The following is a 19,774-nucleotide window of genomic DNA, read 5'->3' on the forward strand; positions in this document are numbered from 1 at the left end:
ATGTTGCCGGCATGACTGCATGGAGTGCCGTTACCTTCCCGATGGAGCGGCACCTATTGATCTGCTCACATTTGCATGTTTTCAAACTGCTAGGTTGGCAGGAGCTGGAGCTGACAGCAGGAGCTCACGCCGCTCCCCGAATTTGATTCTGTGACCTTTCGGTCAACAAGTTCAGCAGCTCAATGCTTTAACTCACTGTGCCACCGGGGGCCCCAACCCTAAGCGAATCTTATGATGACAAGATTTATTCAAGGGGAAAGGTTGCCCTTGCCTTCTTTTTAGGCTGAGAAAATTTGACTTGCACAAGGTCATGCAATGTGTTTCCATGCTCAAGTGGAGATTTGAACCTCATATAGAATAGACTGTGGAAACATTAAAGTTAATGTGTTTGAAAGTTCCAAGGCTTGTAACTTGCATCAATTTTGACTAGCAGATCACATATTTTCTAATGTGGTATACTGAATTCCTTCATAGAGAGAAAAAACACACAATCTGTTACCGAAAATCAAACATTAATCATAGCCTAGCTTGAGTGTTATAGAAGGAAAACATACTTGGGCTGAGCATTTCCTTGATTAGAAGTTCTGCTTCCTGCTGGGATCTTCTCTAGCACCAAGACATCCTGCTCGTGCTCCTTAAGTCGCACTGTGTTTGCTTCAACATCCTGAAAGCCAATTTGAATAATTAATGCAGTAGATACAAACAAATCCTGAAACAATGGCTTGAACCATTGGACTTATCTAATGCTCCATATATGGAAGATCTACTTTTATCTTGACTACAGTCAAGATGATGCTTCCATTGGAAGAAGTTATGGAGGGAGAAGCAGTTTCCCACAAATTTCCTTCTCTACATCTCATTTAGAATGGAGGATTGGCAAAAAGCTTCTCCCCTTCTATAGACATTTCAGTGAGAGTGACTTTTGAACAAAACTCTGCTGAAGGGACATTGTCATAGAAGAAGCATTTGCTAGGACCCAAAGCAATGAAATACATAAGGCTTTCCAACACTGAGGGAACTCTGAAAGGCCATGCTTTTATATTACTATGTTGAGGAGAGATATGTGACCCAATTTGGAGAAAGGGGTGTATTTTCAACCCATTGGCATTAATAGATAAGTCAATCACAATTTGGAACTAACTTAATTCATGGATTTAAATGGCTGTCACTAATCTTCCTTGAGTCAAAACCATGGACCACAATACTGTGTTCAATTCTGTGTATGTGCAACTTTATGAATTTCATAGGGTTTTCTTAGGCAAGAAAATTCAGGCCCCTTCTACAGTCCCATATAAAATCCAGATCATCTGCTTTGAAATGGATTATATGGAAGTGTAGACTCATATTATTCAATTCAAAGCAGATAATAGGACTATCTGCTTTGATAATGGATCATATGGAAATGTGGAAGGGGCCTCAAAGGTGGTTTGCCAATTTCTCCTCTGAAATATATGGTATTCATTGGTGGCATCCCATTCAAATACTAACCAGAATTTACCCTGCTTAGCTCTCAAGATCAGAAAGGATTTGGTGCATGTAAGGTTTAGCCTAGGCATAGGCAAACTTCACCCCTCCAGGTATTTTTGGACTTCAACTCCCACAATTCCTAACAGCTGGTAGGCTGTTATAGGAATTGTGGGAGTTAAAGTCACATCACGGGGGTCGAAGTTTGCCAATGCCTGGTTTAGCTTCCTTGCGGTCAGTTAGGCTGCTTAAATTCCACAAAAATATTTTTTCACAATCTTCCTAGCATGTGTGATTTGTTTTCCTATATATTCAGTTTCCTACATTGAGACCAAGCTGTTATACTCATCTTTTTTTATCAGGGCTCAAAGGGCAATGATTGTTTCTTTTCAGATTTTTATTTTCAGGGTTCAAAACTGGGTTTCAATTTTTCCCCATTGGCTAGGATGGCCAGGGTTAGTGGGAATTGGAACTGAACAACATTTGGAAATGCCACCATCTCCCCAGTCCTGCAGCACACACTTCGGGATGAGTGATGCACATGGATAGGTGCCTTCCCAGCTGACTTACCCGGAGTATCCTGTTAAAGTCTTCCTTGTCCACTCTCAAGAAATGGCAGTTGTCTTCTCTGAGGACAATGGAAGCTGCTCTTGGAGCATCATTCACTAATGCCAACTTGCCAAAATCATCACCTTCATGTAGAGTACACACCACACCCTGAAAGAAACAATAACCAACAACAGCGAAATCATCATTAAGAATTTGTTGCATTGACACTTCAATTTGTAAACACTGGATTTTGAAGCCAAATACTATAATAAATGCATCTGGCAGAAACTCAACAGTTCAAATAATGGTGGGATAACAATACATGGCAGCTGGTTATTACTAATGCTACAGAAAAACACAGGCAAAGAAATAATAGGATTTGTTCTATGAAGTTTGATGCAAAGACAGACAAATGTCTGGCTCCACTAATGAAGCCAAGTTTCTATTTTTTCAGTGTTTGTTTATCAGTCAATATTTTAAAAAATCAATTTGGTTGAATAATAGGCATTTATGAGCAACTGCCAGTCCCTGATGTGTATGTTGGCCTATTTATCAGACTACAGATTTAATTCATGTCTCATTCAGATGAATTTATAGAAACTAGCCATTTCTGGTTTTAATTGTTTATGCTGTTTATCTGTTATATGATTTTAATTGCATTTACCTTGTAATTTTGTCTATGTTGGGCATGGTTCCCATGTAAGCCACCCTGAGTCCCTTCGGGGAGATGGTGGCGGGATATAATAATAAAGTTATTATTATTATTTGAAACACAACAAGATGAGTCCACAGCAGATAAGATCACTCTGCTGGCTGTTGTATTGGATCACACGTCGGACACTTCCCAAGTGTCTAGGACTGTGTGATGTATCGGTGAATAATGAGTGCAGATCCCAGCAAGATGGCCTTCTGCAGCTGGCAGATGGTAATTTTGTCAGCACTGATTGTGTTTAAGTACAAGCCAAGGTTTGTAGGCACTGCACCCAGTGTGCCGATCACCACTGGGACCACCTTTACTGGCTTGTGCCAGTCTTTGCAATTCAATCTTTAAATCCTCATATCGTTTCAGCTTTTCCTGTTGTTTCTCTTCAATCTTGTTATCGCCTGGGATTGCAACATCGACTATACATACTTTGCTTTTTAACATGCTCGTGAGGTCAGGAGTATTGTGCTCCAAAACTCTGTCAGTCTGATTTATTATTATTATTATTTCTCAACACTAAACAAAATATTTTACTTATTTTAGGTATATTTCTTCTATCTTGTCTTTTAAGGATTTTCTGTAAGCAATAATGTTAGATACAATAAAGGGTTTTAAAGATGCATCTGGTGAAATGAGCTGTAGTCCTTAACATTTTGCAACAAAACATATTACACAATTCTTTGGCTGGATCTACTCATCCGTATATACCAGGAACTGATAGCAGATTATTTGCTTTGAACTGGATTATATGAGAGATAGAGCAGTGAAGAACCAGTCTCATACAATTCAGATCAAAGCAGATAATCTGGATTTAGAAACTGGATTCCCAGGGCACCAGGATGTCCCTTTTAATTTGAAGTGCCAAGGGGCTGCCCATGGGATTTTCCACATACAAAGCATCTTCTACCATTGCTGTGGCTTCTAAGGCTCAGGCCATCTTGATTTAAATTGAACAAGTTGTGGTAGAGTACAGTGTGCATACATCCACATACATATATTGTACTGTACAATCAAAGAAATATAAAATATAAAGAAGACAGTACCTTGCCATAGATGACTACATTTACTGATCCCTTTAGAATAATGTACCATGAGGTTCCTTCTTCTCCCTGATTAAACACTACAGAATACCAGGGGAGGGGAAAAAATGAAGGCACAGTGAAAATTTAATGAACATTTAATATTTATCTACTGATTTATTTAAATATTTGAATCCCACTCATTATCAGGTCTCAGGGCAGTGTTCAATAAAATAACAATGGATGAACACAATTTCTAATTTTCCTGGCTCATGGAGCTAGTGTGGCACAGGCAGTCCCTGAGTTACAAACATCCTACTTACAAGCCACTCATAGTTAAGAAAGGGGGTGAAGCAACAGGGAGAGAAATCTACCCCCTGGAAGGGCAAGTTATCATGGGAAAAAGGAGTCTCCACTGAAGCTTGCTCACCAGTTCTTGTTTCCACAACAACCCAAATTTTGCAAAATCCAATTATCACAGGGACAGAAACGAAATCTTCTGAATAGGGGTACGAACCAAACACCACAGGGGTGTTACCCCTTCCCTATGCTATTCAAATCTTTAAAAGATATATATTTGGCTGGAGTTACACTTAAAAATGTACCTACTCTGACTTACATACAAGTTCAATTTAAGAACAAACCTACCCAATCTATCTAATTCGTAACTTGAGGTCTGTCTGTATAGTTGTTGAGGTTCTGATGTAGGACTCCTAGAAACCAAAGGGTGCATCTACACTGTAGAAAAAATGCTGTTTGATCCCAGTTTAACTGCCATGGTTTAATACTATAGCAGTGATTCCACAGCATAGTAGTTAAGTTTTAGATCCCAGCTCAGCCATAAAAAGCCACTGGACAAGGCACATTTTCTCATCTTAAGAGGAAGCCAATTTTGCCCTATGAAAAACCTATGACAGGGTCTGTATAAATCAAGATTGACGTGAAGGCACACAACAACTACACCCACAAGAAATGTAATTAGTATACCAGGGAGGAGTTAGAACCTCTCTCCCTACGGTATGAAGCTCCTTCATGTAAAATCCAGATTATCTGTTTGAACTGGATTATATGGCAGTGTAGACTCATATAATCCAGTTCAAAGCAGATACTCTCCTCTGATAATATGGATTATATGACAGTAGAGAAGTGGCATTGTTTTCTCCGCATTTAAAAAGTTCTATTTTTGCTGTTGTTGCACAGGAACCACTTAAATTTGTATCTCCTATCAACAATTTGAAAAGACAACCTGTTCTACAACAAGTGCATTATATTGCATGTAAATTTATTGAAAAGCAAAGGCCATTAAGATCACTAGGACTTCTGAACAAATATGGAAGGATAAAAATATGGAAATTAAGAATTTCCAACACATTTCCAATTTCTCCCTGGACAAAATTAGAAATATCAACCCATTGTTTCTTTTCCATGCATACATTTCAAACTCTACATCAGATCTCCCAATTTTCCTAATAATATTTCTATTTTTTTCTCTCATTCAGAATTATCAGGAGAAATGCAATAAGTTTTTACCTCAGTCCTATACATAAGTATAACATTATTTTAAAAATCGATTTTACTTACAGACTGTTCCTGCTTTGGGGTGTGATTCAAACACTAGAACGCCTGCTAACTCCCGTTTTACCTTGAAGGAAGACAAAGAGTAAATATAATAATTGTTGGCATCCATATTGTGTGTGGTTGCATGTAACCACATCAAAAGCAGAGCGAAAGGAAAGGGTGGAAGGTGTATTAAAACAAGGCACCAGTTACTAAATCCACCATAAAAGAACACAGGACCTTCAGGAAGGTTCATTCATTGTTATATTTAGTGTGAACTGAAAGAGGGAAAATTACTCAGAAAACAGGTCTCCGGGAAATGCGTTGTGCGATTTTAGCTGAAAGTTCCAGATAACAAATTTTATAGAACCAACATTTCTTCCAAGAAATAATGAATGACTTGCAAGTTTGATAATAAGATGGAAATAAAACCCGAGGGCAAAGAGGCCAGCACAGCATAAGGTAGGGTAGATATCACCACGGTACCCCTATATTCAGAAGTAGCCAGAAGTCAGGTCAGATCTACTTATTTATTTTATCTGAAAATAAATCTTATATAGATGGCTTACCGTTGTTGAAAGATGAGATAAAGCCTTTATGTGCAGAAGCTCTTCATATATAATCTCTAGGTCATCTACGGTTCTTTGGCCAGGCCTGTGATGACACACACACACACAAAGTAAAAAGAACACCATAAGCTGAATGATTTTAAGTATACTGCTTGGTGATATAAAAAGGAGGTGATCAATATTAAAACAAGACTTGCATATAAAAGAGCATGAGTCTTCTTTCATATGTATCCTGAAAAGGTATTAATTGGGTTGTTGTAGGTTTTTCCGGGCTATATGGCCATGTTACAGTACGGTGATTCCAGCCATGAAAGCCTTTGACAATACAAGGTATTAATTCATAGCACCATCTCATAATTTATCCTATATTATTTATTTACATGTATGCTGCTTTGTGAATATTTTGTCCCCAAATCCATGCGCTGCAAAACAAGGCAACATATTATAATCACTCAGTTAACATCTCTCACTAGTACTTTCAGAAAAAGGCTTTATGAAAAAGTGAGAATTTTGTTATTGCATTTATCAACTGTTTGGTATAATGCAGCTGTGAAGAGGCTGCTATTTCTTTTAATAGACCAAACAATACTTCAGAAATTGAAGTTATCAGTCCTCTCCTGGCCTTATTTTCCTGATCAAAATCATACTCTTCAGTTTTTTATCTAATGAGAAAGGGGGGGGGGTATTCAAACCAAACTCCCCGATATATGGGAATATGATTCCCATCATCCACAAACAATATTATGCACACTTGGTGGCTCTGGTTCAAATAACCAAAGTATACCAGGTTCTGTTTGATGTTTGTTTTGTTTCATGTCTGATATAATAGGTTGCATTTTTCATTTAATTTTAGTTGTTAAGTTATAATTTGCTTTTATATGTTTGTTTGTCAATTTTCATTATTATGGGTGTATTGTTACTATGTTCAGGCACTGAATGTTTGCTTTTTATGTTTGGAAACTGTACTGAGTTCCTTCGGGGAGATATATATATATATATATATATATAGTTTTATTGTTATTGTTAGGTTAAATAACTAGTTAAACTATAGATCCAGGGAAGTCTGTCTTGATTGGACCACACCTGGAATACTGTGTCCAATTCTAGGCACCACAATTGAAGAGGGATATTGACAAGCTGGAATGTGTCCAGAGGAGGGTGACTAAAATTATCAAGGGTCTGAAGAACAACTCCTATGAGGAGCATCTTAAAGAGCTGGGCATGTAAGAGGAAGTCACAGGGAGGAGGGAGCAAGCTTGTTTTCTGCTGCCCTGGAGACTAGGACGCAGAACAATGGCTTCAAATTACAAGAAAGGAGATTCCATCTGAACATTAGGAAGAACTTCCTGACTGTGAGAGCTGTTCAGCAGTGGAACTCTCTGCCCCGGAGTATGGTGGAGGCTCCTTCTTTTGAGGCTTTTAAACAGAGGTTGGATGGCCATTCTGTCAGGAGTGCTTTGAATGCAATTTTCCTCGTTCTTGGCAGAGGGTTGGACTGGATGGCCCATGAGTTCTCTTCCAACTCTGTGGTTCTATTATTCTATTTTACAAATATTTGATAGGTCAAATAGCAATTTAAAGTGTTTAAACAATTAATGAATTGATTTAAACTTAGAGACATGATAAAATAATATGTAGGCCCCTCCTACACTGTCCTATATCCCAGGATCTGATCCCAGATTATCTGCTTTTCTCAGATTATATGGCAGTGGAGGCTCATATAATCCAGTACAAAGCAGATAATCTGGGATCAGATCCTGGGATATAAGGACAGTGTAGAAAGGGCTGTAGTTATCCAGACACTAGCTTCACAGAACTAGCCAAGAATGAATGACTGTGGGTATCTCTAAGATCATTTATCCTACTTCCACAATGCTCTTTAATGTAATGTCCTTTGTCCCAACCTCAACCAGCAGCCAATATTCTTGAAATAAATGAGATGCTGTAACCCACAAGACAAAGAGAAAGAAAATATACTTGCTGCTTAACACAACTATAGAAACTTAAGCAACATATGGATAATTTATTTCTACTAATGCTCTAATGCCAGTGGTGAGCAAACACTTTAGTTCAGTTCAATTTGCAAGGGATCCTACTTTTCTTTTTTTAACAAAGAATAATAATAAGCAGTGTGGCATATGTTTTCCAGTAAACAACCAGAGGAAGAAAGCTTTTGTGCCAAAACCAGATGAGATCTGCAGAGATTATACTAAACTGTATATTTTGCTTACTTGAAAGTAATACATTCTGCTTTTGCAAGGCATATGAAGATGCCAAAATCTCTTTCCCCAGCCCCTCATATGTATGTCTTACCAGTCTCCCATATTTTTTTCCAACAGACCTCACAACCTCTGAGGATGCCTGTCATAGATGCAGGCGAAACATCAGGAGAGAATGCTTCTAGAACATGGCCACACAGCCCGAAAAACCCACAACAACCAACAAGATCTGCTCGTGAACTTCAGCAAATCACACTCTTAAAAATGACAAATACCCTCTTTAAAAATCTTGCCAAGACAACCTTGTGACAGGTTCGCTTTAGGGCCACCAACTTGAAGACACACAACAACAAATGCAAGAAACAGAATGGATGTCATCTCATCCACAACTATTTTTGTTTTTTGTCCTTGTGTTACAGATCTAATAGTACAATGATTCTTCTATAAGCATGACACTTTTGGAGATAGATCCTGATCCGGAAAGGCCTTTGGTTTAGTACATCAGTTTCTTGATATTGGGCTTGATTTAGATTTTTTTTTGAGGTGGTGTATATTGACACAAGTTTTGCAAAATAACTGAATTAGCTATGGGATATTTCAGAAGTCAAGAAACTTTGTGTCAGTCTAGAGAATGACGCTAAATTGGAATATGTGTGAAGCTCCTTCTGTTCTGTTCAACAGACTGTATAAATTATTTATAAGGGAGAAAGAGAGGGAGAGAGAAAGGGTTTGTGGCACTACCTGGCAATCTTTTTCACTCAGCAGTTATAGCATTTCATCTTTGCCAGAAAGAAGTGGGCTGGAAATTCTCATTTAAATAGAAGTAGCTCCAAAAAGGTCATATGAAACGTCAAGTGACTTTACCTTTACAGATCTGACAAGAAAAAGTATATTTCATCAAGTGCAACAGTAACAAATTTGCTAAACTTTTCTGGATCCAGACCTTCAAAGGAGATTTTCTCCTGCAGTTCTGTGGTTCCTAATTGGAATACTTTGAATGAAAAGGTTTTTTTTTTTAAGTAATTTCTGATTTATAAATATCTCATGGTGGGTGTGCAAAAAGTCAAGCTTTCTGGGACTGAAAAGTGCCTTCCAGAATGATTTGTATAAAGTATGACATTCAGATAATGGCAGAATTTTTTGTGTTGAGCTTTTATTTGGGATTTTTTTCTATAACGTGCACCCTAAACAAATTTGGGTTACCTTTATTGTTTCAATACATTTTGAGATACCGAATACTTTAATTACAGAGAAATATGACTCAGTAAAAGCAAAAGAGCATGCTATATCAGCAAAAGTAATAAAAGCAAAATAATAAGCTATATTGTCCAGTATTAAACATTGTTTGAACTGCTTTTTGGAAAATGGAAATCTCCAGTACCTTTGGGAGATTTTATGGTCTTTGGAAAGAGATGACCTAGTTAGAAAAAATGATGCCATAACCTCTATGGCATGACCCGCTAGAGTCATAACCTTTGGGGGAAATGGCATTCACTATCTCATATAGATATAGATATAGATATAGATATAGATATAGATATAGATATAGCAGAGTTTCAGAAATGTTCCTTTTAGTTGCCCAAAAAGATCTACTCTCCCTTAAAATATATTTGCCTTTAAATCATGTTCTCAAGAGAAAAAAATAAGTCGACTTCTTTAAAAGTAACACAGTTGCATTACTCCCAAATCTCATGTATTCAGCATATAGGTACTTTGTTTATCAATCTATATAAATAAAAATGTAATGTTCGTTTGTGGGATTAACAGAACTCAAAAACCATTGGATGAACAGACACCAAATTTGGACACAATACATCTATCAGGCCAACAAGTGAAAAAATCTCATAAAAACACTGAAAAACACAGCGGAAGAGACTTAAACAAAACAAAAAAAGATGCTACAGCACATGCGCAAAATGACACCACCACCCCCCCCCCCCCGGCAAACAAAACACACAATAGCAAATTCTCTCTCTCTTCCGGACTACGGCTCTCAGCATTCCCTAGACCAGGCCCTTTAGGAGAAGAGGGTGCACCATGCAGCCAGTTGTATATTTGGTCTCAAGCTGTTAAATTATATGAAAAAGTGGTTTTCATTTTTTTTTTAAAAAAATGTTAGGAATAATTAATTAACGTCAATCAGATTTAAAACAGGGGCAAGGAAAGTGTGTGGGCTCTATTTTGCAGCCCCCATCCAGGACCTAGGTCTTCACAAAATGTTCTATATGTGATTTCCCCCAATAGATCAAATCCTTATAAAATGTTATAGTTTTACCTCTAACACTTCTCAAGATCCACAGATAACAGGGGCGGTGGGATCTAAATCCCAAAACCAATTAATTTCTCCACAAACATGGTGACATCTTTGGCTTTGGACCGGAAAGACCTTTGGTGACATAATGTCACATCCAATCATGTCAGAAACACCAATGTGGTCCCTGTTGAATTGTACAGGCGTGACAAATGCTCCCCACCCCGATCTAAAGAGAGAGCTCAGATTTGATCCTATAGATCTTTCCTCAAAGAACGTACCTTGCATGTATGTTCACTAAACACTGTCCTATATCTCAGGATCCGATCCCAGATGATCTGCTTTAAACTGAATTATATGAGTTTCCACTGCCAGATAATCTGGGATAAGCAGACACTGGGATATAGAGGCAATGTGGAAAGGGTGTAATACAGTACATTTCAGTAGTATATGGTTTTTATATTGTGTAAGGATACTAATGCTCGATAAAGCTGAAGGTAGTAGGAAGATGGCATTACAAAAAACATTGCCAAGGAAACCACAGCCCTGAATCTGCAGGGCTTTTGATAGCCAGGGTTCATGGAGGTCTTTCATGGAGAGACTTGCCACAGGTCAAACTTGGAGGAAATTAATAACAAGTGTACATGCTTGTGTGTATATTTTCCCATTTTTATAAATAACTATAGAGTTATGCAATCCAAGTTGTAAATTGCATGTTCACCTGCTGTTGGATAGGATAGATATTTTGTTCTGTTTTTATTTTAATTTAATTTTTATACCTTTCTTTTAAAGTGTCACAGGAGAAGCAGCAGAGAGAACCAGGCTGTTTCTTATTCTGCTGCCACATGGTAAGATATTAGGCCTCGCCGTTTCTGCAAATCTGTGTGGTGCCCCCACTGATGTAGATGTCTAAGAGCCTGCTGTGTGAAGACCTACTTTCTGCAGGAAACCCATTGGGCAAGCAGTGCCTAGTTATACCCAGGATAATAAATGGGAGGCAGGTGGAGAATGAAGCTGCACATTAGTGGAAGGGAGCATGGTTGAAAATTACATGATCAATAAATACCGTTGGCTGTTTGGAGTAGACCATCAAGGTCATGGAGACAGAATTTTCTGTATTGCTGGAGCGTGGAAAAGAACAAGGAATACAGCTCTATAGTAAGAAAACACTGCTGTGCTCTCAGTGCCTGCTCTAGCTGCCCCATTTTTGCTGTAAAGTTGGACAAACTTCCATTCGCAAAGAAAAAAGAATCTGAGGGAGAAGAGGACCAAGTGACAGCCAACATAATTCTATTTAGAATAAAGTGCTGCAAGTTACATGCATCTTGTAAGATACACCCTCCAGGACCTTAGGCAGAAAAGAAATTCAGGAGGGTGTGTGTGAATTTTTTAAAGCAAATAATGCTTCCACGGTATCAGCTATTGCTGCAAGTAATAGCTATGAATAAATTGTCAAAATTTGCTTGAGATAGGGCTTGCAAATCTGGAGGGACTTGTTTAGTTTTCGCTTCTCATAGACTTAGCAGGGCGATTTGGTTAACCAGTTAAAATTCATGAGTAAACCAGTTTTTTTAACCTGAAAAATGGGGAGAGGTTGAACCCCTGGACCCCCCCCCCCCTTGGCTACAGCCCTGCCTCCAACTATACTGGTTTGACTGGGACAGTCCCAAGCTGGATCTACACTGCCAAATAAAATCCAGATTATCTTCTTTGAACTGGTTTATATAGCAGTGTAGACTCATATAATCCAGTTTAAAAATGATAAAGTGGATTATCTGAATTATTTGGCAATGTAGAATCTGAATTATATTGCAATATAAATCCAGCTCCAATTCATTCTCTGCTGTCCCACTTTTTCAGCTGCTTTAAAAATGTTCCAGTTTCCCTCTCTCTCTTCCCGCTTTCCCTTTAGTCTTCAGTTCACTGCCAATGCTGCAAAAGTGAGTTCAAGCAGCAAAAGTAGTTTGTGCTCAATTAACTTAGGCCCCTTCTACGCTGCCATATAAAACCCAGATTATCTGCTTTGAACTGGCTTATATGGCAGTGCAGAGGGGGCCTTAGATGGGAGAAGAGATGAGTGGGCAGCATTTTTCCCTTTTTAGAAAACTCAGGCAAAAGCAATCGGTTGCAGCTTCTCCTAGTTTGCTTGTTTTTCCTCATTAATAACTATTGTTATCTTGACCATACTTTGATGTTAGATACGTGTTCCAGCTTCCAGCTATGAAGTGTTGGGAGACATATTAACACACTGGCAATATGGCAGAGACTCAAAAACTCCAGAGGACTGAGGTCCCAAACTACATGATACAACTGGCATGCTATTACAAAAGTGATATTCCATTAAGTAAAATATATCAGTCAATCTTTGCAGAAATTTTGCACTACTCTGCTTGCTCTTTTATATGATTGGTCATTGGGTCATTTTCTTTTGTGATAGCCATTGTATTATTTATTTTGTGAGTCAATTTGCTCAGGCATGGAGCTCTGAAGGAAATTATTTTTCCTAGAGGAAAAATACAGGAAAAAATAAAGGACAGCAAAAACACTGTAGTAGCAGGAAATATGAATTTTGCCGAACATGAAATGTGACACTTTCGAACTCATCATATGGGCTAATTTGCCTGCTGTATGCCACTTCCTCTCCCCTTTAGTCAAGGAGCCCATTACACCATGTACATCTACTTCTGGCAGAGTTCTGTGGAGAAATGAAGTGGCATACATTGGGCAACGTGGGGCATGGGATGGCAGGTTCTCTACGCCCCCTGCCAGGTCCCCACATTAAGTGGCAAATCCATATGCTAATGTGATAAGGCCCTCGGAATAATAAAAAGGGCAACTTGTGATCCTTCAGCTATAGCTAGATTGCAACATCCACCTTTTCTCACCATTAACCATGTGCTTAGACTGATGGAGCTGCAGCATAGTAGAATCTGGAGGGCCACACATTATCCACTCCTATACTAAAAGATAGACTGTAAATGAAGGATAGAGAGATTTGATAAGAGAAGGATTTCAAAAGAGTTTAGTCCAATTTGACATATAGAGCAGTCGATGTTCAGCAGATAAGATACAGAGGCTCTCTCTGTGCCAGATGTGAACTGGTGTAACGCTCCAAGGTAAGGCACAGCAGCCCAAAGTCCTTTTTATGCCCCCACTAAGGCGTGTCATTACATTGCCAACACTACTACCACAGATGGTGAGGAGAGGTTCTGGACAAAGAAAAGTAAGTCAGGCACAGAGCTAACTTGTGGAATCAATTGCCACAAGATGTCAAAATGGCTTTAAACGGGGATACATTCATGGAGAGTAGAGCTATCAGTGACGACTCAGTGAGAAAGTGATACATCACAAACACAAGTGTCTTAGGGCCCTTCCACACAGCCATATAACCCAGAATATCAAGGCAGAAAATCCCACGATATCTACTTTGAACAAGGTTATCTGAGTCCACGCTGCCATATATTCCAATTCAAAGCAGATAATGTGGGATTTTATTCAGCTGTGTGGAAGGGGTCTGATAGTGTTTGCGATGTATCACTTTCCCACTGAGTTGTCACTGACAGCTCTACCCTCCAAACACTATCAGAGACACTTAAGTCACTTCTACACTCACCACTTAATGCAGTCTGAGGGTAGCTTGACAGTGTGGGGTTTAGATGAAACACACCATGAATGTGTACAGCAACATGCATTACGCACTTTAAACTGGGAAAAGTTGGGGGATACTCTGAAATAGAGCCCATAATGTGCATCAGCATGCCTACTAATCTCTGGATCCAATTCTATAGCTCTCTCAAAAAGGATTGGAAAAGCATGCTGTGTTTGTTTTCTGACTTCAATCTTCCTGTATTTCTGGTATCATAGCGAAAGGCAGGAAAGTTAAGGCAAAAGAGCCAGAGCCTCAAAATATTATTTTAAGGACTAGCAGTAGGATAAAATTAGCAAAAAAAAAGAACAAGGTGCATGTGTGGGTATGTGTGTGTGAAGAAGATATCAGAATTAGTCCACAATTGTCTGTGTTTTCGGATTCTGTGTTGTAGTTTAAAACTGGGGGAAAGTGTGCCATTCCTCTTTTGGGTTGTTGTAGGTTTTTTTGGGCTATATGGCCATGGTCTAGAGGCATTCTCTCCTGACGTTTTGCCTGCATCTATGGCAAGCATCCTCAGAGGTAGTGAGGTCTGTTGGAACTAGGAAAATGGGTTTATATATCTGTGGAAAGACCAGGATGGGACAAAGGACTCCTGTCTGCTGAGGACTCCATTCCTCTTTTGCTTCTGGCAGAAAACTGATTCATCTGATGTTATTTGATCATTTATTTATTTACTTATTAACTTCATTTATATACCACTTTTCTCCCCCAGGGAGGACACAAAGCGGTTTCCAACATATTCATGCCAAAAATTCAGTCAACCAAACATCTAAAAAACATAGCGTAAGAATAGCAATAACATATAACTATTAATTAAACTATTAAACCATACTGAATAAAAAACAAACATCTAGACATTTAAAACATGGAATTAAAAACATATAATATACACATTACAATCACATAATCCAGAAACCGAAATCATACTTTAAGGTTCATTCAAGTCACATGACACCTCAAAGCTGAAATAGATGTGACATTGGAAACTTTGTGTTTTGAGGCCCCCAAAGGTAGCTATGTGACTTCTTCTGAAAGCAAATGGCAGCATCTGAGGAGGAATATAATTGCCCTCCTGCAGATGCAAAATTGCTCCATCCAAAAGGTGCTACTAGCTCCTCAGGGAAAAATATATGGGTTCCCACCTGCCTTCTGCATCATTGCCCTGCAGAGTAAATGGCAGTACAGTGGTGAGAAAGTATAATTAGAAAAGTGAAATGGGAAACATTGAAACACCACCCCTCTCTTTCAGTAATCTGGATCAGGTTTCTTAGTTGCCATTGACATTTTTTAAAAGGACTAGAAATTTTATAATTTGGCTCCAGGAAAGGAAGAAAAGCCCCCCTTCCTGCATCTAATAGCAATTGTCTACTTAAGGACAACATTTTCTAATTTAAAAGTACTAACTCATAGCATTTAAATGTTTCAGTGTGTGCTTAAATGAGAATGAACTAGCATTTCATGCCAACAGCTAAATCGACTAAATACAGATTGAAAAGAAAATTTCAATTTAGGTTGTCAATTTTGAATTGTGAAATAATAATAATATTAAAAATGGAAGCCACGGTCTTCGAGCATTTTCCAAGAGTATACTACGGCTTTTTACGTCTTACTATTATTAAAAGGAAAGAGCTGTGTTTGCTGCACTGAAAAAAAGAAGCCAATTTTCCATTTATAGCAATGTGTGTGTTTTTTTAACAAAAAGGAAAAAAACCTTCCCAATAGCAACAGAACTCTGCCAATTTCCCTCTTGAAGCTTTATTCTTTTTTAAAACACTAGAGACATTCTTTCATCATTTGACAGTTAAAATGTTGCCGTTAATGTAATAAATAGAGAATTTTTAAAGTTGCTGTCAAAACAAGTGACACATTTTGCAAGTGAGTTTCAAATTCGAAACAATAGTGAGCACCTCGTAAAGCAACAGCATCATTATACAATCAAATGCTCAAAGGAATCTTTTCAGATTTTTTTTTAAAAAATGCATTATTTCTTTCTGGGTAATTATGTAAGTTTTTGCACGCTGCTGAAAAATCTCAGCAGCTGCAATTGGCAAAATGAAGGTACTTTTCAAGCCCACACATCTTATGAACTATAAGAATCTGGCTCCAATATTTAATTTAATAAAGACTTAATTCTTATAGATGAGATAGGTAATGCAAGTTCTCAAATATGGGGCAGACAATTATTGGCAGGACTATACCATGGCGATTCATAGCAGGGAATGCTAGCAGCTCACCACTCCATCTTCCCACAAATACATTCCTTCACACTGAAAGTTAGTGCATTAGGGAAACATTATACTAGAACTTTTTCCTGATATATTGTTTCTACATACAGATAATATCTTGCAAATATATATACCATATATATACTCAAGTATAATTTGATCCAAATATAAGCTGAGGCACCTAATTTTACGACAAAGAACTAGGAAAACAGGTGACTTGAATATAAGCTGAAACTCTAAAAATCAGAATTAATAATCTTACGGCTTTCTTAGAATCATCCTCATATGGGCATCAGGACCAATCTGAGACAGTAGAAGCATGATGTCTTGTAGCTCTTCATCACATTCTTTCTTCTCTTCCTCAGTCGGCATTGGGGCATCTTCATGCTCATCATCCAGAAATCGATAAAACAGGTACTTGTCCTGGAAGTGTTGCTCTTGATCCACTGAAAACATCAATAGGAAGTGAACAATTAAGGTATGAAGCAGAGCTGGCCCAGTCAAGGTGCATCAACTCAAGCCAAGTTATTTTGATGCATGAAAGAGAAAATCTAACAAACATCTGTTCTCATCTCTTACAGGATAAATATTACATTTTCTGTCCTAATATTCTAATACAAAACCTTCTGCTTGAGGCAGCTGCCTTAATAATGTTAAGGCTGGGCCTTGTATGCTCATCATATGAAGAAAATGGATGTGTTGAATTAATGGCAGGTTGTGATGCTTTAGTTTACTTGATAGTCTCAGGATACAACCAGACTGTCAGATTTTGTACCTGTCCTTTCAGATTTTATGCTGCGTTAAAATAAACTGACCTAAGGAGCTCAAATAGGAGTCTTTAATCATATTAGGAACAGACAGAAAATATTCCAAGTATGGATATCCAAAATAAAGTAAAGAGCAGAAACGAAACTGGGATTTTCTTGTCATTTTAATCAGTATGTACCATTAGTTACCACATATATCAATGTAGAAGAAAACCTCATAAATAAGCTGAGGGCAGATTATGGCACCCAAATTATGGATTTTGATATGACCTGTGGAAAAGTCAAGGGTCATTCCTCAGAGAGGAGAAAGCACCAATGATGCCTCATGGCATCAGTCACCCCTGAACTCTGCCCCATTTCCCTGTACAGGCATTCAAAAAGGCCAGAAGCAGCACCACGACGGAGTAAGTAGACAGAACTGGTGCTTCTTTTTAGGTTCTCCTGGAATGGACTAAGTTATTGCCTTTCACCACTTCACTCTGATAAGGGAATGGTTCCTTTTAAAATAAGAGTTAAGGTACAGTACTCCCAGTGACCCATAGATAAATCGACACATTTTTTGGGTTGACTTCTAGACTCCTATATGCATATAGAGGGTACCTAATATTGTATATTTGGCTCCCGCTGTTGAGTTGGGGAAGAAGGCTGGGACTGGGTAGGAAAAGGGCATCACGTCCTGCAGTTGTCCATTGGCCAGGGAACTGCCAACCATTAGGAGACTGCTGAGTGAATGTCATAGGAAGTGGAGGCCAACCCAGCACTATTCATTGTCCAGGGATAAAGCTGGACAATGAATAGGGAAGCTGGCTTTATTCTCTCTCTGCCAGAAAGTACACCTCTTATTAGTAATGAGACCACCCTGACCCCAACCGTTGCCCAGAAAAGGACATGCAGGCTCAGTGCGTCTATCCTCTCTCTCCTCCCAACTTCTGCTTCCATTTGTTTTGTGTTGTCTTGTTTTTCACTATATGTACAACAGTGAAGCAATTATTTGCTAATCTTCTTCAAGGAAACAGTGAGCAATTTTGGCAATATTATTCCTGCTACAACAAAGTATTTGAAAATTGGACAATTTTCAAAAACTATTCATATTTTGGGGCATATCCTACATAAAGTTTGAGTACAATTGTTTTGTACAGAAAAAAAATACAGCAATTTCTTCGCGGAAAATAATAGCATTTCCAAGAAGCACATATTACAAAGCCATGTATTCTGCTTACCATGGTTAAGAACACCATCCTCCAGCAATACCTGCCACATGCCCACAGCCTGGGTGCGTAAATGAACACATGAACTTTGCTGCATGATCCAGTCTACCAGTTCTGTTCCAACACAGCATTGTCTGAAGGGAAAGGAGAGAAAGGTTGTTCTTTTATATTTATGTACAGCAAATGCTGATTTTTTTTCTTCCCAATGCACTTGTTGTGTTATAATTATTTTAAAATAAATAGAAAAAAATTGAGAGGGGAAACAGTTTCGCTGTTATCAGATATAATGGCTGCAAGGAACTCTGTCTCAGCTAGACAAGCCAGACCTCATCACAGAAGGCAATGACACCAATTCTCTCAATATAATCTCTCTATCTCACTTTGAAGGACTGTCAGAAACAGCCAGTTTTTAGGAATAATTCAAAAGCAATCCAAGACATTCCGGAAAAAGTAACCCCTGTGAGTCAGCCAGTCCTGTAGACATATCTAGATCCATCTATCTAACTCTGATGAATTCAGACAGCATTCTGCATGTATTTTAGATATGCCCCTGGTCCCAGCTAGTGATTCATGCCACTTTGACACAGAGGGAATGAAAACCAGACACAACAGAACAAAAGCTTGCCTGGGGATCTCTGCCACTCCTTCATATACTTGGAAAGTGGGGAAGTTTTCATAGCAGATAGCAATGCTCACTCTTAGCTAACTTCATTTATGAGCAATGCCAGGGGCAGGAAACATGGGTCGCTTCAGGTGTTTTGGGACTAAACACTTTTTAGTACATATAACTCAAGACTGGCAGACCTTTAAGACTGTTTTGGTTTTAAAAAGAACACAGCACCCTGAAGAAAAAGAAGTATTGAACTCTGGACCGTGTCTAGCCCATAGGCAGTTCCTAGTCTAGTCTGTGTTCCTTCAAAGGTTTTAGGACTCCCATTAGTCCTTGACGGTGTGACCAGTGGTTATGGATGAAAGGAACTATAGTTCAATATTGGGAGAGCCACAGGTTTCCTATCGACATGACAATATATGCAAAGTGAATTCATAAGATGGGAACTGACTTATTGACTCGGGGCATTAGCAAAATAACACAAAAATTGAAAAATTGGTGCAAATTCATTCAAAGGCGCACTAGAAAAAGCCACCTACATTTGATCCCCCCCCCCCCCCACACACACACACACAATTTATTCATATTTTTGAGAAAAGAGTCCTATGTGTGCACATTAAGGCAGCTAAAGAGAAAACATGAGTGGGAAATACAGCGGGAAATAATAATAATAATCAGCATCTTTATTTATATCCCGCCGCCATCTCCCCGAAGGGACTCAGAGTAGCTTGCAAGGCACTCCAGGGAGCACATATACAACAGGTAAATAGTAACACATCATCTAAGAAAACCCTGTTGGGAAGAATGGAGTTGAAGGAGGAAGTTGTTTTGTAATAACAAATCATTATAATAGAAATATAATCACTACTAATAACCATAACCATAATAATAATAATAATAATAATAATAATAATCTGTAAGTCCCAGAGTAGACAGAGAATGAACACATCAAGCTACTTCAGACAGACAGAGTTTTGGAGCAAA

General features: G+C 38.4%; 1 protein-coding gene across 5 annotated transcripts in view; it reads right to left on the reverse strand.

The window, feature by feature from the left end:
• RAPGEF4 (Rap guanine nucleotide exchange factor 4) overlaps positions 1 to 19,774 on the reverse strand; it is a 199,934-nt gene that overhangs the window by 44,601 nt on the left and 135,559 nt on the right. For all 5 annotated transcript variants that reach the window (XM_060779179.2, XM_060779194.2, XM_060779186.2 and 2 more), the window contains 7 exons: positions 18,193 to 18,314; positions 16,468 to 16,651; positions 5,862 to 5,946; positions 5,317 to 5,377; positions 3,760 to 3,836; positions 2,035 to 2,181; positions 555 to 664 (listed from right to left, as the gene is read on the reverse strand). In XM_060779179.2, coding sequence (XP_060635162.2) covers positions 555 to 664; positions 2,035 to 2,181; positions 3,760 to 3,836; positions 5,317 to 5,377; positions 5,862 to 5,946; positions 16,468 to 16,651; positions 18,193 to 18,314 — 786 coding nt within the window. The remainder of the gene's footprint in view (positions 1 to 554; positions 665 to 2,034; positions 2,182 to 3,759; positions 3,837 to 5,316; positions 5,378 to 5,861; positions 5,947 to 16,467; positions 16,652 to 18,192; positions 18,315 to 19,774) is intronic.

The sequence above is a fragment of the Anolis sagrei genome, chromosome 1 (assembly GCF_037176765.1).
Source record: "Anolis sagrei isolate rAnoSag1 chromosome 1, rAnoSag1.mat, whole genome shotgun sequence".
Lineage (NCBI taxonomy): Eukaryota > Metazoa > Chordata > Lepidosauria > Squamata > Dactyloidae > Anolis > Anolis sagrei.